The sequence below is a fragment of the Molossus molossus genome, unplaced genomic scaffold (genome assembly GCF_014108415.1).
Source record: "Molossus molossus isolate mMolMol1 unplaced genomic scaffold, mMolMol1.p scaffold_m16_p_4, whole genome shotgun sequence".
Classification (NCBI taxonomy): Eukaryota; Metazoa; Chordata; class Mammalia; order Chiroptera; family Molossidae; genus Molossus; species Molossus molossus.
Window position 1 is genome coordinate 77768509 of NW_023425377.1, and position 21401 is coordinate 77789909.

Here is a 21401-nt window from a genome sequence, read left to right on the forward strand (position 1 = left end):
CAGTTGTTCATGTGGAAAATAATACAATAATTAATTAATAACACTACAAGAATAAACTCTGTGTTTCATGTACTCGCAACTCTAAACCTACGTTTGTCCTCCCCCGCACCCCCCCCCCCCTAATTTCAGATGAAGGTAAGTGCCAAAAAAGAAAAAAAGTAGAGGAATGTGTGATAAAGGATGATTGGGGGTGCTACCTGAACTGTATGTAGTGAGGTCAGTCTGAGGAAGTGATGTTTGAGGGCGCCCTGAATGGTGAGAAGGAAACAGCCATGAAAATGGAGGAAGTGTTCCATGTAGAGGGAATAGCCTGTGCAAAGGCCCTGAGGCAAGACTGTGGCTGGTGTGTTGGAGGAGCTTGAGGAGGCCATGTGGCTGGGGTGGAGTGAGCAAAGGGAAAAGAGGGAGGAGGTGAGGGTGGGTGAGGACAGGACAGATTGTTCAGGGCCTTGTGGGCTGTGTGGAGGGCTTGGGCTTTTACCCCAAAGGAAGTAGGAGCCCTGGAGGGTTGTGGCAGAGGAGGGGCAAGACCCAGGACCTGACTCAGGTGCTCACAGGCACCCTTTGGCTACTGCACAGAGCACAGACTGGGGGGAATGAAGGCAAGAGCCGGGGGACCAGGGCAGAGGTGACTCTGGTCCAGGCAGGCAGTAATGGGAGCTAGACAGGATAAGAAGGCACATGGAGAAATATGGACAAAGTCATAAGAAATTTAAGTGGGATACTTGGGAGTAGTATTTCCAGACCAGCAGCATGTGAAGGTGAGGGAAGAAGAGTCAGAGCTGGCCCCTAGGTTCTAGCCTGAGCCTCTGGAAGGATGGGGCTGCTATCAGCTGAGAAATGGAGAACATGGGAAGAGCTGCACCTGAAGGCATCTGGATCTGGATCTGGATCCAGCTGCACCTGAAGGCATCCGGGATTTCTCCGGAAGGAGAGGAAGGTAGCTGGTCCTGGGGGAACCAGCAGGTGAAAGAGGCTGGTGAGGAGCTGGGGCATGCCTGTAGTGGGCAGTGTGCCCACTGTGGTGTAGCTGGCAGGCAGATGCTGCGCCAGGACTGTGATGTGAGTGTGGGTGAGATGGGCTCCTAGCTGGTCAGCACATGCTCACTGCCCCAGGTCATGAATACTGTGCTGGTGAAAGGAGGAAGCTGCCCAACCAGTTTCTCTCTCATTGTGGATCCCAAGGGTGGGGAGTTTGGTGATTGCCCGTAAATGAAACTTTTGAGAGATTTTGGCCCCAAATGTGAGGACAGTGGGACAAGTTGGGAGAGGGATGGGAATGGGGGATCTGACCCAGGTGTGTGTGGTTCAGGTACTACCTCAGGGCAGGTGTCAGAGGCTGTAGAACACCCCAACAGAGACACCTGTTGGTTGGAACTTACGTGCAGGAAGGGAAAGGCCACAGGTTCATATGTGGATGTCCCTCTTGTTGTTTGTAGAACAAGTAGGAATTGATTAAACTGGGGGGGGGACATAGGCAAATGGGCTCTCACAATGGTGATCTCTATTTTATTTCTTTATAATATGTTTTTGTTGATTTTTTTTTTTTTTTTTAGAGAGAGAGAGATAGAAATATTGATGTGAGAGAGAAACATCAAGCAGCTGCCTCCTCATACCCCCCACTGGGGATTGAGCCTGCAACCCGGGCACGTGCCCCAACTGGGAATTGAACTGGGACCTCTCAGTCCATGGGATGATGTTCAATCCACTGAGCCATACTGGCTGGGTGGTGATCTCTATTTTCAAAAGGAAAGTACCAATTTGCACACGTAGAAGAAAGTCTAGAAGGATGCAGTTGACCTCAGGACCCTTGCACTTGCTGTTTCTCCTGCCTGGAACTCTGTTCCCATAGGTGTTTGTATATCTGATTTGCTGACTTCATCCAGGTCCCCTGAGAAGTCCCCCAGGCCCCTCCAGGCTTCTAGAGCCTCACTGTGATTTGTGTGTGTGTGTGTGTGTGTGTGTGTGTGTGTGTGTGTGTCTCTTAGCACTGTCCTGCATTATGTTATTGACAATGTTGGTTTTCCTATGAGTGTCTGTCTTCCTCACTCTCTTGAGGGTGGGGGTGGGGGGGCTGGGGGACTGGCTCTGTCATACCCACTGCTGTATCCCCATTGGCCTGGCACACAATAGGTACTCAATAAATGTTTGTGGAAAGAATGAATGGAAATGACCACATGCTTACATTTTCTCTTCAGGAGAGGTGTGGACTATGGGCAGTTTTTATGTTCTTTATGCTGATTTTCTCTAATTTTCTGCTGCTTGTGCCTATTTTATAATTAGAAGAAAAGTTATTTTGACAAAAAAATTACCCCCAAATGTCCCAGCTGCAGGGGCTGACGTGATCCAGCCTCGTGCTTCTCTCCAAGGGCAGCTGCCTCCTGCGTGTACACAGAAGACATATCAACTGAACATGTGGGAGCTTCTGGGGTCAGTCCTCAAGGGCACTGTATGGGCTAAGCAATCAGGTAGGGCTTCCCAGAGGTGGCAGTTCTTAACCTTCAAAGTGCTCAGGCCCAAAATCCTGGAGTCATCCTCGAGTCCCTGCTTTAATTTATGCCCCACAACTAGTCCTTTAGAAAATTCTATTGGCTCTGCCTTCCCAATCTATCCAGATTGTGCCTACTTCTCCCTTGCTCCCTTCCTGCTTCCACCTGATCTAGCTCCCTCATTGCTGGCCTGGATATGTGCAATCACTTCCCCCTTGGGTCCCCCCAACCCTCTACAGTCTGTCGTTGCAGTGGACAGAATGTACCTGTGAGCACCAGAGTCAGGTCCTGTTCTTCTGCCTACATCTCTCCAGGGCTCCCACCTCCCAAGGGGTAAAAGCCCAAGTCCTCCCTGGGGACCCACAAGGCCCTATATGATCTTCCCCTATCTCCTCCCTGCCCTCACCTCCTCCCTCTCTCCCCACTCACTCTGCTTCAGCAACACAGGCTTCCTCCCTCTTCCTCCAGTATGCCAAGCAGAATCCTGCCCCAGGACCTTTGCATGCGCTGTGTACCCCACCTCCACCCCCAACCATTGCACTTCCTTCAAACATCCATATCTCCTTCACAATCCCTCACTTCCTTCAGGTCTTAGGTCAAATGTTACTTCCTTACTCCCTGACCTCCCTGTTTAAGACTGCACTCCCTCCCACCCCACCCCCCGCTTTGTCTATGTTCATAGCACTTACTGCTAACTGACCCTTGGTGTATTTTATTTTTTCGTTGCCCTTCTGTTGCCCTCACTAGAGAGAGCATCAGCTCCATGAAGGCAGGGATCTTTGTCAGTCTTAGTCACTGCTGTGTCCCCAGTTCCTCACACCAGTCCTGGCTTACAGTTGATGCTCAAAAATTTTGTTTAAAAACGGGTGGGTGGCCCTGGCCGGTTTTTCTCAGTGGTTAGAGCGTCGGCCTGTGGTCCAGAGAGACCCGGGTTCGGTTCCCGCTAAGGGCACGTACCTCGGTTGCAGTTTGTCCCTGGCCTTGGTTGGGTTGTGTGGGTGGCAACCGCTCAATGTGTCCCTTTCACATCGATGTTTCTCTCTCTCTCTCTCTCTCTCTCTCCCCCCCCCCCACCCCCTTCCACTCTATCTGAACAAAAAATGGAAAAATGTCCTCGGGTGAGGATTAAAAAAAAAAAAAAGGGTGGGTGAAGATGCCTGCTTTGTGATGAGGATAACTATGCATTGTAGCCCCCAGGGGAGAATAAGTTTGGAGAGGACTCTCCCAGGTGAGGAGGGTCCTGGCTGTTTATGTAAAGGTTTGCTGAGAACCTACTGTGTACCATGCATGCCCTCTGCTGGGTGCTGGGGACCCAGCACAGGGTGTGCTCTGATGATCAAGACAGAGACCCTGTCCTGCCCTCAGAGGGCACAGTCTAAAGGCAGAGATAGACCCAGGATCAGGCAGTTAATGAATGGATGATTAGAGCTGTAATGGGGGGACATTCAGGGTGCTGTGTGAATGGGGTCACTCAGCTGGGATAGACCAGATGCAGGCCTCATTCCTGGCCCAGATCTCTCCCACCCCTACTTCAAAGGTGGCTGTGTTCCCAGCCCATGTGGTCACTGCCACTGTATGGAGGCAAGAGGTCATCTCCAGGGAGACATGGGCAAGAAATCCAGAGAGGGCAGGGCTGGCTGGGGAAGGGGTGGCAGGTCCTCAGCCACCATCCCCTGGGTCCTGGACAACCCAGAGATGGGCATTTCTGCTCCAGATCACACAGCCCTGGGCGTCCTGACATCTTGATTCATTGAGTACCTGTCGTGTGCCTGTTTTTTAATAAGATGAGGAAACTGAGGCCCAGAGGTATAGGTTCTTCCTTGAGGTCACATGGAGTATGCTTGGAGTCATTCCTGGGTGTGTGAGCCCTGTGTCTGGGCCATCAGCCCTCAAATGCAAGCAAAGCACCCACTGTGCTCCTGGTGGCATTTCCTGAGGGCCCACTGTGCCCTGCCAAGCCTGAGGAGGTTACACTCCTTGATTTCACATCTATGTTGACGAGAGCACCTCCTATGTGTCCCATGTGGTGCTGGGGTGCCAGGTATCTCACCCTATGAAGCACCTACTGTGTGTCTCCCACAGTTGGGACTGTGGGGAGGGGAGATATTGGATTATCTTGTGTTAAGCAGCACCTACTATGTCCTGCATGTAGAGTCCACATCCAGACATTCACAGAGAACCTACTGTGTGCCTGGTGCTTTGGGAACTCCAGTGCAGGCATCTAGAGTGCTAGGGGAGGTAGCATTATACACTCTGTTTTACAGAAGGGAGAATTGAGCCCTGGCCGGTTTGGCTCAGGGGTTAGGGCGTCGGCCTGCGGTCCGGAGAGACCCCGGTTCAGTTCCCGCTAAGGGCACGTACCTTGGTTGCAGTTTGTCCCCAGCCCTGGTTGGGTCGTGTGGGTGGCAACCACTCGATGTGTCGCTTTCACGTCGATGTTTCTCTCTCTCTCTCTCCCACTCACTCTATCTGAACAAAATATCGAAAAATGTTCTCGGGTGAGGATTAAAAAAAAAAAAAAGAAGGGAGAATTGAGGTACACTTTAGGAAGGAGGCAGATCAACCAAGGGTGCTGGGGAGAGGTGGGGAATTAGACCCTCTAAGGCAGCCACAGCAGGGCATGGATAGGTCACCTTGGGAAGTGAGCTGTGCCTGAACCCTTACTGGGGATTCATATGGGTTCCTACAGCTCTCTGTGTATCCCCATTAAAGCCCTTGTTCTTCGCCCCACTGGGTGGTGAGTTTATTGAGGGTGGGGCCCATTTCTGTCCAGTACTGCTGTGTCTCTGGATACTTTAAATTTGTAGCAATTTGTCCATTTGTGTCACGCCCGCCTGATCCCTCCCGGCTTCCTGCATCATTGTGGGTAGGGCTCATCCTGTGAACCCAAACCTTGGTTCCAGCCCCTGCTTTTCCTAACCTTAAACAAGTAACCTCTCTGTTTCTCCACTAACCCCTTTGGAAAGTGGGGGTGATATTGGGGTGATGCAAGCAGGCACAGTGCTTGGTATACACTGGGAGCTCAACACATTAGCTATGGGAGTCATCCTGAACACTAATAGTGGAAGGAGGCATATTCGCCAGGGATAGGAGCAGATGGGGGAGCCGGCCCCCTGCGGTGGCCCTTGGCTCTCCATTAAGGTCTCGCCTCTCCCTAAGCCCCAGGGGCCTCCACGTTCCCTGCATCAACCCTGAAGTTTTCAAACTAGCATCAGGGCAGCAGCACCGTCGGGATTGGCTGCCTAGGTGGGGCTACCCCTCCTTCTCCTCCCTTCCTCTCCCCCTCCTTTCCACCCACCCCTGTGGATCGGGTGTCTCCGGCCTGGCATGGTGGCCCCATCTGTTTCCAATCTGGGCCTACTTTCTCCGCCCCGCTTCTCAGGATTGTGCCTGGGAGGGGCTCTGCCACCGTGTCCTCCATTCATCCCCCAGACCCCAACCAGATCCCAGCGGGAGGACAGCTTCTTTGTGCCTACGCCCCTCCCCCACCCTCTGGGTCTTTCTGTGTGTGTGTGTGTGTGTAGGGGGCGTGGTCTCTGCCATCCAACTCAGGCTGGGAACTGCTCTTTCTGCCCCTTATCCGACCTCCAGTATTTGGGTGTGTTTGGGGAGCCCTCTACTGCTGCGTCCGGGCATCCCGCCTCTTCATCCGTTGCCATGGCCACGATCAGCACCTGGAAGGGTGGGGGGAGCAGGAGAGGGGTTCCCTCTGTCATCAGGTTTCCGAAGAGGAGGACCTCAGGGCGCCCTCTTATGCATGTGCATTTGGGGTTGCTTAGTACCCCTTTTGAAGGCTTCTCCCACGCAGGAACCCCTTGCAGATTTCCAGTGCCCCCTGATGGGGCTCCCCCGCTGGTCCCCCGCCCCACTTCCGTTCGGAGCCCCGCCCCAGCCCCGCCCCCAGGCTGAGCTCTTTGGGCCGCGGCCTCTCCCGAGTCCCCACTACGCTGCGCGCGGCGCTAGCGCTCAGGGTGGACGCGGGACGAGGGACTGGCTGCAGCTGTAGCAGGGGGCCCGGGCCGATCTCTGAGCTGGCCAGATCTCTGAGCTGATCCGCGGGGTGAGTGCACCTGGGATCTTCTTCCACCTCTGCGCTGGGCTTTGTTTCTCTCCTTGTCCCCACTCTAGGCTCCTGGGAGGGGGTACTCTTGCGTTCCCAATCCACCCCCTCCCCGCACGGGCCTGGCCCAGCCAAACTCCAGGGACATCTCTAGCCCGACACTGTCTGGTGCTCCCCCATTCAGGCCGTCTCTTACTTTGGTAAACTCCTGACCGTTATGCTCCGCAGGATCCCCTCCCCCCGTCAGGCCCCCAGCCCTTTCTCCTCCCCCACCTCCTGGGGGCGGAGCCAGGTTGGGGCAGCCCTAGCTGCCAGCTCCAGGGTGCTTTGCTGGGGGGCTTCTGCATCCTTCCTCGGGAACCTGGACCTTGGAGGAGGCCTGGACTTTGGAGAAGGGGGCTGGACCATGGGGGTAGGGTGGGGAATATGGGATGGATCTCTGCTCTTTGCCACCCACTAACACTCGGGAAGTTTCCCACTCTCCATTTGGCCTTGTGCCTTTCTGGCCTGTGGACCCCAGGATGACGCTGTGTCTCCTTGGGGCTTTAGTAAACCGGGGTGGTCAGGGCAAGCATATCAGCGCCCACATCCTCACATCCCATTCCTGACCCCAAGCGCCATGCCTTTGTACCTCCCATTATCTCCCACCAGACCCATGCTCAACAACACCTATTAGTGCCTGAGAGTCCTGCTTCCCAAGACTCCTTCTTAGTCCTGGACCACCCCAAGGAACTTCCTGCAACTCTCCAGCAAGGGGCCCAGTACCCCATGTCCTGCCCACACCCCCATCACTTAAGGCTCAAATTGATCACGGAGCAGATGCAAATTGCAGCTGGTGGTGGGCCTCTGTTGGCCTCCCCTGCCTTCATTGTCTCCCTATGGCCTCATTTTCCCCTTCTTCAATGGACATGACCACAGGAATGATGTGGGTCAAGTGCCAAGTGGGGCCAGGCATTCAGTATGTGCAGGGGCCTTGCCACGTTCCCAGGGCGGGGAGAAGGCTCCCTCCTGGAGGATGACAGGCCCATGATAGGAGCAGAGCTGTGAGGGGAGACACAAGGTGCTGAGGAAGCCCAGAGAGGGTCCTGATCCAGCCTGGGGCATTCAGGGGGGCTTCCAAGAGTAGGTGACAGTTCAGCCGAGACCTGATGATAAATGTGAAGGCTGAGGTTTGATGGGGAAGGAGGAAGGATGTGCTGGGGAAAGGAACAGAATGTACAAATACCCCTGTGTGAGCCAGAGGCAGTGATTAGGGCAATGGTGTGAGCAGGGCACTGGGCGTGCAGCATGATGGGATTAGCAGTTCTGGAGGCTGTTATGAGTCTAGATTTTAATGGATGTAGATGAGACCCATGGGAGGTTTTAGAGCAGAAAAGGGACAGAGTCATACACAGTCACTCCCAGCTTCAGGACTGTGGGTCAGAGCTGAGCTGAGGAAGGGTCCTGGGTCAGGGGAGGAGTCCAGAGAGTGTCAAGGCTTAGCCTGGAGTGGGGGGATCTGTGGCTTCAGCTTGAAGGATGAGTTGACAGGTGGGCCAGCTGGGGAAAGGGTGTACCTGTTACGGGGGCACAGAGACCAGTGCATTCTGGGAATGGTAGTAACCTTTGGGAAGAGGCAACAGGGTAGGCCTAGGATCAGATCCCGAAGGTCCCAGAATGCTGAGCAGAGGAGCTGGGGAGCCCTGAAGGGTGTGAACAGGGCAAGAGTGCACCGAGATTTTGGAATCTCAAGCTCCTCTATGAAGCCTGTGCGGGGAACATGCTGGCAGGAGTGAGCCTGGCAGCCACTCAGGGTATAGACTCTGAGTTCGATTGAGAACCATTCTCTGACCTCGAAGCCCAGCCCAGCCCCCTCCATGCTGTGTGACCTTTGGCAAGCAGCAACCCCTCTCTGAGCTTCAGTTTCCTCATATGTCAGACAGAAGGAATCTCAAGGAGCATTTAGGAGGGCTCGGCACATGGGGACACCTGGCTGGGATTACTGATTCCTCCCTCTGGGGCCGGGCTATGTCCCTGTTCGCCCTGCCCGTCTACTCCTGATCTTGGGGACAGCACTTGATACAAATGGATAGTCAGTTCAAGGCAGCTCCTTCACCCCAGTCCTGGCCTGTTTTGCCAAGGTGGTAGGGCCGGCCCAACACTGAGTATTTCCCAGTGGGGGGACATTGAGGCCCACCAGCTACTCAGAGCTAGAGCTTGGACCCTCCTGGACACTTAGGGGGCACAGTTATCCAGCAAGGCTGGAAGCCTAGCTCCTGCCCTTGAGGGGCCTTGGGGCTTTTTTTCTGAGGCAAGTCTGCTGGCCCAGAAGGGAGACATGGGGAGGGAGAAGTGTAGGAGGTGGATGTGAGGGCGGAGTTCTCAAGCCCCCTGCCAGCATCCCCGGCCTTCCCTTCACCTGGCCCAAGGCCATGGGAAATCTCCCGAGGGTCAGAATTGCACAGATGAGCCCCTAGACCCCCTAGAACAGAATGAACGCTCAGGTGGGGGCAGGGAGAAACTCTGAGACCCCGCCTTGTGCTGGTGACACAGCCTGTTTGCTTTGCAGTCCTGGGTTATAATCACCCCTTTATGCTCCCTGCTCTGTGTGGGTACACAAGGCCAGCTCTGGGACCGCGTGACCCACGCCCTGGTGCTGGCTGGAATGAGTGCCCACTCATCCCCCATTAGCACAGTCTGGGGACCCCCAGTGGCTGCCTAGAAGGCTGTATCAGGCCCTGAGCGAGTCATTCACTTTCCTAAGCTCATAATGGCCAAGAAAGGACACAGTCATGTGATTAAATGTGGGCTTTGGACCTTGGGCAAGTCCCCAGGGGCTCCTCTGTGAGCCTCAGTTTCTACATCTTTGAAAGGACGCCCCCCCCGGCCCCCCCCCCCCCCCCCCCCCCCCCGCTGACTGACTGCTAGGAGCAAATGGTGGACAGTTCAGCAACTGGCTGAGGAAAGGGTCCTTCATGGACCCTGGGTTCCAGGTCCCAAGGCTGCTCCTTTCCTTCCCCCCCATCCCTGGGCCAGCCTCATTTGCTTTATTTCCTGCAACTCCCATGGGAGGCCAGTCCCTTCTTAACCACACCATCCTTCAGGAACTCAAGGATTGCAGCGCCATGCAGCCCCAGTGCACCTGCCTCAGTTTCCCTTTCTCGACAGTGGCAGGGTTAGTGTCCCAGGCTGTGTTCCTGAAAGAGGTGCAGGGAGAAGATTTGGCTGGATGCCAACCTGGCCACGTCTCTTCCTGCCCAGAGCTGCCTAGGCTCCTTGCTGCCCTGTTTGTCTGCCCTAATCTCTTACCATCTCCCTTCTAGGACCTCTAGGTACTGCTTCTTGCTGTTGCTTGTGTGGATGACCCCTCGGCCCCCCATTCCCATTCACCCTTTAATTCTCAGCTTAGTAATAATATTAACATTAAATCTGGAGGCAGAGAGATCCAGGCAGAGGGAATAACCAATGTAAAGGTCCTGGGGCAGAACCATACCCGATTTGTTGGAGGAATAGTGAGGAGGCCCATGTGGCTAGAGCAGGTGAGCAAGTGGGGAGAAGGCAGGGAGGGGACGGGAGTAGGTTGTGCAGGACCTTGTGGACTAGAGGAGGACTTGGGCTTTTACCCCAAGGAGGTGGGCGGCCAGGAGGGCTGTGGACAGAGGAGGGATGGGATCTGACTCAGATGCTCATAGGTGTCCTCTGGCTTAGAGCTGAGGACAGATTATAGAGGGTGAGGGTAGGAATACATTGGCCCAGGTGGCTGGTGATAGGGCTGAACCAGGTAGGGGCAGAAGAGGGGAAAGTAACAAGTGGGCAGACTTGGGATGGATTTTGAATGTAGAGCTGACAGCTTTTTTATATTCTCCCCAGGTCCCTTGCAAAAGACCCCACACTTGGGGTCTTTTAGAAAGTGGTCGTTGACAGGAGGGTCATGGGCTTTGCAGGGTCTTAACATCTGTCATAGAAAGTTCCTCCAGGGTACATGGGGGTCTGAGAGAAACTGTCACTTATCTTCTGTGTGGTGACTGAGCCTCTCCTCTCTGAGTCTGTCCTATGCCTCCCACCCCCATTGCAGCTTCATCATCTAGGCCTTGAAAGCTCCGACATTGCGCCCTCTCGCTCCCCACACCAGACCCCAGCAGGCTGGGTTGGAGGGAGTGAGGAGCTCGTGGCCTGGCCTGCCTGCACCTAGATCAGCCCCATCATGCCCAGACATCAAGAAAGCATGGGCCCAGCCAGGCCGGGGCTGCAGGAGCCAGGGGTAATTGGGAGCTGCCCTGTTTAGAAGGTGCTGGCCCTGGTTCCCATGGGGTGTGGAGGGTGGGGGAAATAGCTGTGGCCAGAACCCTCCACCCACCAGGACTTCTGTGCAGGTGGCCCCTGCCCTTGCCAGCTGGTATTCTAGGTGAAGAGACTGAGGCTGGAACAGGGATGTTACTCCCTTGGGGGTCTGTGGTAGGCTGGGCAGCCTTGGATTTGAGCCCCTCTGTGCTGCAGACTTGCTATGCTGCCTTGGTTTCCCCAGAAGCTCTCTGAGGACCCACCCATCTAACCAACGTGGTCTGGACCAGGGTCCCCCTTCCCCGATGTGGTCAAGCAGATGTGCATCTGTGGGTGGGACCAGCTTCTGTGGTCGCCCTGGCCTTACAGCTGGGCCTCCACCTTCTTCATCAGCTACTTTAACTCTTTAAAAAAAATTTGTTTCTTTATTGATATTAGAGAGAGAGAGAGGAAGGGCAAGGGAGAGAGAGATAAAAACATCAATGAGAGAGAACATCGATTGGCTGCCTTTTGCATGCCCCCCGCTAGGGATTTGGCCCACAGCCTGGGCATGTGCCCTGACTAGGACCTGCGACCTCTTGGTGCATGGGTCGATGCTCAACCACTGAGCCACACCAGCAGGGCTCCACTTTTACTCTTCTACTCTTAAAGGGCCCATGGCTGGGGTACAAGATGAACTGTGCTCGAGGTTCCAGTTCCCCAACTACCCAGTCCCCAACTGGTTGTGTCTTAGTGTGTATTATTGTCTGTGTACATGCCTCTCTGCACATACGTGTGGGTGAGGGGGATCTGTCCGGATTTATTGTCTGGCTGGGTGAAAGTGTGGTTTGCTAACTCTGTGACCTGTCTCTGTAGTCTGACTGTGTGCACGCATCTGAGTCTGGGCTCTGTGTTAAGTTTACCTGCCTGTGCTCCACAGATCTCTCACCTGATTCCACAGTTATATTTACTTGCAGCCCAGTCATGTGCCTATTGCTTGCCTCACTGTGACCTGCATATGCCTCTTGGCGGGCTGTATGTCTCTGATCTGACTGCTAGTGATCTGACTGTGTTTGTGTATTGTCTGCCCCATCATGCCCCGTGTGTGTATTTTGTCTGACTATGTGTGTCTCAGGTCTAGTTTTGTGCCTGCCGGTGTTTGTGGTCTGACTATACACAAATTTTATTTGCCTGACTTGCATGTGGCCCCATTTCTGTTGCCTGACTGAATGCATACATCTGCGGCTGTTTCTGGTCTCCCGGTCTGTCTGTGGTCTGACTGCGTGTCTATGCCTGTCTGTGGTTTGACTGTGTAGGCATCCTTCTTTGGGTCTGGTCAGACTGCAAGTCAGTTCCTGGTCAGACTGTGTACAGGTTGAACCCCGCTACCCCCACCTCCTATCCCAGCTTCCCCACCCTCCATCCTGTGTCATGACCCGGCCACCACCCAGTCTTCCTTGGAGCTGCTGCATGGCTGGGCGAGGTGACCACAGCTGGGTATTTTGGGAGCCAGATGACAGGGGCTGCCCCATCATTATGTGGCATTTGTCCCTGTGGCCATGGCCCAGACACGCCCGGGGCATGGCCTGGGGTGGGTGCAGGGCTGACCTGGCCAGAGGGCCTTATCCTTGGGTCTCTTTCTGCCCCTCCCTAGCCCCCTGCCCTGACTCTGGCCAAAGTGGAGACTGAGCCCAGGGTTCTGCCCATGCACCAAGGGACCCTTCTACCTTTAGATTCTTGTGGGAGAAACATGCTTATTAACATTACATTTAATTTACAAACTACAGTATATGTTGTGGAGGATGATCTCAGTCATTTCTGATGCTGTGGGATGTGGAATGGGCTGGGGGCTGACCTTCGAGGGGCAAGGAGGGTTCTGGAGGAAATGACAGCTGAGACTTGTCATATGGTAGTGGGTGGAAGAGGGACAGCATTTCTGTAGAGGGCACAGCAGGAACAAAGGCTTGTAGGGAGACAGCTCAGGCTGTGTGGCTGTCAGTGGGAGTGGCTTCCTCTGGAGGCGAGGGGAGCCAAAGCAGGTGTTAGAGTGGGGCGGAGACCAACAGGTGTGTGTTTAGATGATCTGACTGGTGGCCAAATGGGGCCGGGTGATAGGGACAAGAGTTCCGGACTATGAAGGGAAGAAATTGGGTGTTCAGAAAAAATTCTGGAGCTGGTATTAAATCCTGGTTTGGGGCTTGGCTGGAGTCGGTTTCTGTCCAGGTTTGGGGGATCAGTTTGGTGCTGGGATTCAGTTGGGTGTTGGGGCTGTCTCAGTTTGGGCTGCTATAACAATACCAGAGACTGGGAGGCTTATAAAGGACACACATTTATTTCTCAGGGTTCTGGGAGCTGGAAGTCCAAGATCAAGGTGCCAGCAGGTCTGGTGTCTGGTCAGAGTCCACCTCCTGGTCCGTAGACATTGTGTTCTTGCTGTGTACTCACATGATGAAAGGGGCGAGGGAGCTCCCGGGACCTGTTATCAGGGCAGTAATCCCATTGAGGAGGGCTTCACCCTCATGACCTAATCACCTTTCGAACGCCCCACCTCCTAACATCATCACATTAGGGGTTAGGGTTTCAACAGTGCCTTTGGGGGAGGGACACAAACATTCAGTCTGTAGTAGGTGCTTAGCACTTTCTTTTACCCCATTATCACCCTATGACCCTCCCCAGTTGTCCTGTAAACCTGTCTTCCCCATCCTGTGACTCTTGCTCTGCCCACCCCCCCCCCTGTGATCCTCTTGCTGCCTCCCCCAGGAAGGCGCCCCCACCCGGGATTCCCCTAATCCCCTCTCATGGCCCCTCTGTTGTTTCTGCAGACGCTGCCTCATCTGACGCTTGGCTGGAGGCCTCTCTGTGAGGGACTGGGGCCATCCCCACCTCCAGGGAGGTGGTCGGAGGTTGCAAGTCACTGCCAAGCATGGCGCCTGCCTGGGGCCCTGGCATGGCGTCTGTGATTGGTCCCGTGGGCCTCCTTGTAGTCTTGCTGGTCGGAGGCTGCGCAGCAGAAGGTAAGAGCCTGGTGCAGGGTCTGTGGGTGTCTGAGTATGCGTTTATGTGCACATGTGTGCACACATGTGTTCGTGTCCTCCCCTGGGCTCCTGGTTTTACCAAGTGGAGCCTCTGTGCTCCATGAATGTTACCGAGTAAAATGCCTCACATGCACTAAGCGAATCCTGAGAGATTCAGAGGTAAAGAATAACAATGGAATTAATAAAACAAGAACAGTAATGGTGCTGATAGTGTTTGCTTCCCCAGTATCAACTCTGCACCAAACCCAGTGCTAAAAACATACTTCACCTGCTCATCTCTCTCCATCCTCTAAAACCCAGCATGTCAGTTCTCTTACCCTCCACATTTCCAATGAGGGACACTGAGGCTCAGAGTAGGCACCTCACTCCTGAAGTCCCTCACTCCTGAGTGAGCCAGAGTTCACCCTCCCTCGCTGCAGGTACCAGCATCCAGCTGGCAGACATTGGCGGCCCAACCTGTCCACACACAGCCGGGAGAGGCATCTCAGGAAAGAGAGGGCATTGGAGGTGGTTCTTGGGGGCTGTGTAGGAGTTCGCTGGTGGAAAGGGCATTGCTGGTGAAGGTGCTAACACATGGAGGTGAGGAAAGAGGTTGGTGCCATTTGGGCGTGGGTAAGGCCACGTTTCTGGCAGTAACAGGGAGAGGGTGAGAATCGATTGTGGGCCCAACACCGAGACCCACCCCGTCATGAGGGGCCGAGAGGAGGCATCACTCAGGCCCACGGGGACACAGAGTCAGGCCAAAAGGGAAAGAAACTGAGATTTTTGATCAGGGTGGTTTTACTGAAGACCTGCTGTGTGACCTGGGGCCAGTGACTCAGCTCCCATGTCCACCTTGACTGAATGACACTCATGCCATTACCCCTGTGCCAGCATTCTTGTGACAAAAATACATGATAAACCCCTGCATGCTGCCTGGCACATAGTAGATCCACAGTTCTATGTTACCACAAGCTCACTAATTATTGCTGCTGGGTGAGACCACCAGAGACATACACACCTGCCTCTTCCATCGGTGCCTGTTCTCGTTTTCATGTTTTTCAGTAAATGCTTAACACATCAGATCAACCACCATAGTCTGATGAGATGAATGCTGTTACCATATTCCCCGTTGTGCAAATGGGGAAACTGAGGCCACAAAGTGGAAATCACAGAGTTTTAATCCCGGGCTCGAATCCTGGCTTGATCATGTGACATGGGAAAGGCTCTGTTCTCATTCACATAAGCACCTATAGTGTGCCAGGCCCTGGTTTAGACACAGGGGGCAAAACAAACATCTCACCCCCTTACAGAGCTGTACTCTAGTGAGGGAGAGACACTAAGTGTGTTGGATGGTGGATGTCTCCAGGAGCAAAGATAAGCAGGGAGGGAGATGAGGGCAAGGTGGAACATCAGGGGGAGGTCACAGTGAGTAGGTGGCATCTGTGCAGAGACTTCAAGGGGCTGAGGAGTACACTTCACTGGTATCAGGGGGAAAAGTGTCCCAAGCAGAGGGAATAGCATGTGCAAAGGCCCTTAGGCAGGAATGTGCCTGGTTTGTTAGAGGAGCAGCCAGGAGGCCTGTGTGGCTGGAGCAGGGAGAGGGAGTGAGGTCAGGAGGGGAGGGGCAGATTGTGCAGAGCTGACTGAGCTTGGAGAGGACTGGGGCTTTACTTCTAGGGAGGTGGAAGCCTTGAAGGGCTGTGAGTAGAGGAGGGGCTGCACCTGACTTGGGTGCTCACTGGCACCCTCTGGTGGCTCCTGTTGGGAGAACAGACCACTGTGGGCAACTGTAGGAGCTGAGGGACTAGATGGACAATGATGGGGTGTAATCCAGGATGTCAGTACCTGGAATGTATCAGGAGCTGGCTCAGTGGGTGTTCCCTTCATGAGCCCTTAGTTATTATTATTGTATTACTTTAGGTGTTGGTAGTGGTCTAGATTCAAACCCAGTTCTCCATCTTTAGTGCTGGGACATCTCGATCCCAGTAGTTGGGTCTGTTTAGCTGGACCCCTGTCATCGGGGGCCGAGCAGGGGAGCTGTGGCATTGCCAGCTTCAGGGAGTGGCCCAGGTTCTCACGGAGCCACTTGAGTGGGGTCTGTCAGGCTGCAAAGGGCCTGGGGGAGCAGCTGAAGTTTTCATCAGAAAGTGCCAAGAGGAGTGGTTTCTGTAGTAGAAATGGCTCCTGGTCCTGTGGGGCCTTCCCAGGATGCTGTGGGGCCGGCTGGGGCAGAGTTGAAAGGGATGGTGGGTGGGTCTCTGGATCTGGCACCAGATTCTTCTCTGCAGAATGTGAAATGGAAAAACAGAAATCAGGCCTTTCCCAGCCTCTACACTGTTGGCATCACCACTCAGAAACTCATTCTCTTCATCTAAGGAACCTCAGTCTCTTCATCTAAGAAACAGGGACCCCCCGGAGTGCTCTCAGTAAGAAAGACCCACAGCCCCATTTATCAAGAGTGCTGTTTGCAGGGCTTGGGAGCCAGATAGGACCAAGCTGGAATCATAGCTCTTTGTCCATCACAAGCTGTATGACCCCAGGCAGGTCACTCACCCTTTCTGAGCCTTAGTTTTGCCCATCTGTGACATAGGTGTAAAAACAATGCTGAGCCCCACCAGGCTCAGCACAAAATGAGCACTTGCTGGCACAAACTGTGGCCATACCCAGTGCATATTTCTTGTGTCCCGGCTCCTTTGCCAAGAAGAGGAGGGGAGGAGAGAATGAGAGAATCCAAGCATTTACAGGGAATTTTCTAGTGGTGGATGCAGTGAGTAGAGAAAGCTCTCCTGGGCTGGCTGGGATCTTGGAGCCAGCTGGAGAGAGACTGAGAAGGTGCTGCTGCCAGGGGTTGGGGGGAGTGGGTATCTTCACTGGGCCTGGTGTTAATGGGCATCAAAGTCAAGAGCCCCAATTTCTCAAGGGTCACTGGACACAGAGAAGAGGTATGATGGGGTCCCAGGGAGTGGGGCTGCCTGTGGCCACCCTGCCCTGTGGCACATAGCCAGGTATTTCAGCCCGATGGGATCGGGGTTGTGATGGGGGACATCCAGGCATTGGTGGGGAAAGGGGGGCTCTTGACCCAGCCTGCTGTAGTCTGAGAAGGCTCCCAGGGTCGGTGTTGGCCCAGCTGAAGTTGGAGCTGCCAGGTGAAGGGAGGTGGAAGGGACTCCAGGAGGAAGGAACAGCAGCACTCCCCATGTGTCTCCTTCCCTGGATAAGTGGGGATGGGGGGTGTCCCCAGCTCTGATAAACAGCTATACCTCCTGCAGCTGCTCTGCCCTTTCATCCAGCGGCTCTGAGGGAGCATTTTCCCAGAAGTGAAATTCCTGAACTGGCCACAGTGACTTTCCCTGTGACCTTGGCTGGGGACTCATATGGCCCAGTCACCATTCCTGAGGCTTGGAGGAGGGGCTGCTGACAGTCAGAGTCAGGGAGGCAGGCCTGGCCCAGGGCTTAGTGTGGAGCAAAACATCTAAGTCAGGCTCAAGGTCTGGAGGTGATAAGAGCATAAGATGTGGTCTTGGGGACAGAGAGACCCAGGTTCAAATCTGGGTGCTCTAATTTCTGAGTTGTGTGACCTTGTGCAAGGTTGTTAACCTCCCTGGATCTGTAGAGTCCGTCTGTACAATGGGATTAACAGTCACTGCCTCAGAGAAATACACAAGAGTCTAATGAGGCCGCACATGCCACACGCTGTGGGTCTACTGATTTTCAAGAGAGATGGCCACATCAATGGGAGTAGAGCCTTGAATGAGGGAGGTGAAGCCAGTCAGACCACTGAGATGGGCACTCTGTTTTGTTCAAGCCTAGCTTGAGCCGGGGATGGGATAAACTGGGGCCTGTGGGCACCTAGACTTGGAACCTGAGGCTTTCTTGAGCTTCTTGGTGCTTCTGAGCCGCTAGAAGTTTCCAGCTGAACCTTCATGGCCCTCGACTCTTTCTGCTGATTTTGTGAGCTCAGAGACCCAGTATTGCAATAGTTTGAGTTGTTCAGCTCCTTTCTGCCTCTCCTCAGACACCAAACTTTTACTTAATGGTTTTCTTTTTTTAAAAAATTTTTTTGTCCTCACCTGAGGACATTTTTGCATCTGTCCTCAGATAGAACAGGAAGGAGAGAGGGAGGAAGAGAGAGAGAGAGAAACATCGATGTGTGAGAGACACATAGAGTGGTTGCCACCCACACAACCCCAACCGGGGCTGGGGACAAACTGCAATCGAGGTACATGCCCTTAACAGGAATCAAAGCCAGGACTCTCTGGTCCATGGGCTGACGCTCTAACCACTGAGCAAAACAGGCCAGGGCATTAATACTTTTCTTTAATCAGCTTACCTTTTTATTCAATCCTTTAACAAATATTTTAAATGTATCTTTAAATAGTTCTAAATCTAAAAAAGGTAAGGTACCAAGGTATGAAACCTACTTTCTTCTGTGTCCAGCTACATGGTTTTTGTCCCTGGAGACAGCCACTGTTTCTAAGCACACGCACGCACACGCACACACTCTTTCCCTCTTTTCATTTTTCTTATCACACAAACAATAGCACTCCACTTTTTTTACCCCTCACTTTTTTCCATTTTATAATATGTCTTGCTGGGTTTTTCCCCCCCAATATTCGTTTGAAAAGCATCTTTGTTCCTTTTCTACAGCTGCATGGTATTCCACTTCATAGACAGCCCCAGTATTCATTTAATCACTCTCCTTTGGTTGGATATGTAGGTTATTCCCCTCAGGACCTTGTAATTATGTTGCAGCCTTGATTCTGCAGACAGAAATCTCAGAAGTAACTGAATTCATTTTGTGGGATACATTGTAGAATGACTGTGAATGGAAATCTAGTATCCCTTTGGGCAATTCAGAGGTTACTGTGAAAAGTCAATAAAAAGGAAGCAATATTGTTGAACTCTTGCTGAATACGGTAACCTGTCCTAGGTGTAGAGTTGAGGCTGTTGGGGGATGTTAAAGCCATAGTAGTTCCCACTTGATGCTTTCTTGGAGAGACTATATCAGATCATTGTGAGGGGCAAAGACTGGGGGCACAAGAGCCAGCCTGGTTCAAACTCCTCCTCAGCTGCTGGCTGGCTGCATGTCTGGAGCAAGTGCCATGTCTGGTCAGTGCCTTAGTGTTCTCTGTGTGAAATGGGATTTACAATGGCCTTGCCTCTCAGCGCTGTCAGAAGGATTCAATGCTACTAATTTGAGATGTTACTAACCTGCTTGGAGCCTCAGTTTCACTCAGGGATTAGACCAAGTTATCTCCTTCTAAGTCTTTCCAGGACTAAAGACTCTTCAGGGTTTGTCTAGTCAAACTAGGGGCCTCCGGGAGCTGAATTTGGGGATCTCAGAATCTCGGGGGTCTCCCCTTCCATGGTTGAGCCCACATGAGGCTATGTCCACATGCAAGTGTGTGTGGCTGTTATATCCAGGTGGTGGTAGCTGGGGTAAGGCTTTGCAGACTCCGGGGGACCCACAGTGCCTTGGTAGTGATGGGCAGTCAGTGGCAGCATTTCTTCACCTTCCTCCTTTCTCTCTCCAGCCCTCCTCTTGGGCCCACATGATAACTGTGGCCAGGCAGGGGATGGGAACATGTTTGCATGGCCTCATAAAGTCCTGGCCACTTACCTACGCCCACTGGAGCCTCTCTTTTCCCTGTTCTGTCCCCAGAACCCCCCAGGTTCATCAAAGAACCCAAAGACCAGATTGGTGTGTCTGGAGGTGTGGCCTCCTTTGTGTGTCAGGCCACGGGTGACCCCAAGCCACGTGTGACCTGGAACAAGAAGGGGAAGAAGGTCAACTCGCAGCGCTTTGAGGTGAGTTGGGGGCGAGGGAAGGCAGCCTGGGGACAGGGCCATAGTAGCTCAGTCATGGAATATGTCACAGAAATGTCCCCTAGACGTAATGTGGGCAGCCAGGGCTGGGGAGGCCTGGCTGGGCACCCTCTCCAGCTGGGGCCCTTCTCCCACTCACTCCCTGCCATGTGGCCCCACCTGCCTACTCAGTAAGGGCCCTGCCTGGCTGGTTTGTTCTGCCACCTTCATGCTGTGTGGCCTTAAGCAGGGCCCTTACCTCTCTGAGTCTTACCTTACACTCAGACTCACATCTAACACCACTGCTTGCAGAAAGGAATCTGCACATGCACGTGGTCAGACATGCATGTTTCCACGTCCAGCATACCGTCACACGCCAGTTGCACACACTTTAACATGCGTGTCACACACCTACATGCACATCGTACTCTTTACAAATTCTACATACCTAGGCCATTTTCTGCCTCTAGTGTATACACATGGGACATCCACACACAGGTGTGTACAGCCCCCAGCTCCTCTCTCTGGACCCCTGGGACCCCAGCCTCACCCTGACCTTTCTTCCCTGCTCACCGCAGACGATCGAGTTTGACGGGAGTGCGGGGGCTGTGCTGAGGATCCAGCCACTGCGGACACCCCGGGATGAGAACGTGTATGAGTGCGTGGCCCAGAACTCGGTTGGGGAGATCACAGTCCATGCCAAGCTCACTGTCCTCCGAGGTATTGGGTTCCCCAGTGTCGGCGGGGGAGGAACTGGGCCCTAGGCTTTGGGGACAAACACCAAAGGCATCTGTGAAAGTCTTGCTTTGGATATTCTCTTTTGGGAGACCTTGATCTCTCTTCTCTAGCCTCTAATACCACTGAGCCCAGAGCCTACTGATAGGACTTAGCAAGCCTTTGCAGCAAAGAGGGTGTTAAGAGACTATAGTCATCTTCATTTTTTAACTTAATCATGCTCTTGTGATTACAAGAGGCTGACTGAACCTAAACTGGTTCAAGTAAGAAAGAGAATTTATTGGTTCACATAATTAAAATGCATGCCGAGTAGGCCAGCTTCAGGTTCAGCTGGATCCAGGAGCTCATACAATGTTCTCAGAGCTCACTGTCTCTCTCTCTGCCTCTGGGCTTATTTTCTTCCACATAGATCCTCAGATGCCTCCTCCTATTAACTTCAGGCTTCCAAGCCCCCACCCAAAAGGGAGGACCAAATGACCTAGAACTGGTGCACTTGGGTCCAGCTTGACCATGCCTGAAGGAACAGAGGACTGATTGGCAGAGCTCTCCCTGGAGTTTAGGGTGTGTCAGCCACTTGGACAGTCAGGAAGGCATGGTTTCCCCAAAGGAACAAAGGAGGGATAGATACTGGACGGGCAGAAACAGCTGCCCCCCCACCCCACTTCCCCGTGTATTCACATGGGTCCTTTGGGAACACTGCTTTCCTGAGCTGTTTGCTGGTCTCTTTTCGGTGGGCTGGGGGGCACCAGAAAATTACTTCCTCATTATAAAACAGCAGCATTCAGACAGCCTTGCCACAAATTCCCATCCAGCTGTTCTCTACCGCCTTCTCTGTTGTAAGGTGGCTTTAGTTCGGGGCCTACAACTTGAGTTCAAATCCTGACACTGCTGCTCTAAAGCTGTGTAACTTTGGACAAGTTAATGAACCTCTCAGAGCTCCGGTTTCTCACCTCCAGAGTGTGACAATAATGATGCTCAGCAAGGCGTAGTTTCATGAATCAGATGAGGGGACGATACAAGTGAGAGACTCATGCAGTGCTGTGCAGGGAATGAGCA

General features: G+C 53.4%; 1 protein-coding gene across 12 annotated transcripts in view; it reads left to right on the forward strand.

The window, feature by feature from the left end:
* The window catches only part of PTPRS (protein tyrosine phosphatase receptor type S), a 99489-nt gene that overhangs the window by 26824 nt on the left and 51264 nt on the right, over positions 1-21401 (forward strand). For 10 of the 12 annotated variants that reach the window (XM_036239762.1, XM_036239750.1, XM_036239755.1 and 7 more), the window contains exons 1-4: positions 6444-6549; positions 13611-13802; positions 19468-19613; positions 20189-20330. In XM_036239762.1, the coding sequence (XP_036095655.1) occupies positions 13712-13802; positions 19468-19613; positions 20189-20330 (379 nt within the window). In that variant the 5' untranslated portion in view covers positions 6444-6549; positions 13611-13711. Of the gene's footprint in view, positions 1-6443; positions 6550-13610; positions 13803-19467; positions 19614-20188; positions 20331-21401 lie in introns of those variants that run through there. The other 2 variants (XM_036239758.1, XM_036239751.1) reach the window with 1 other exon arrangement.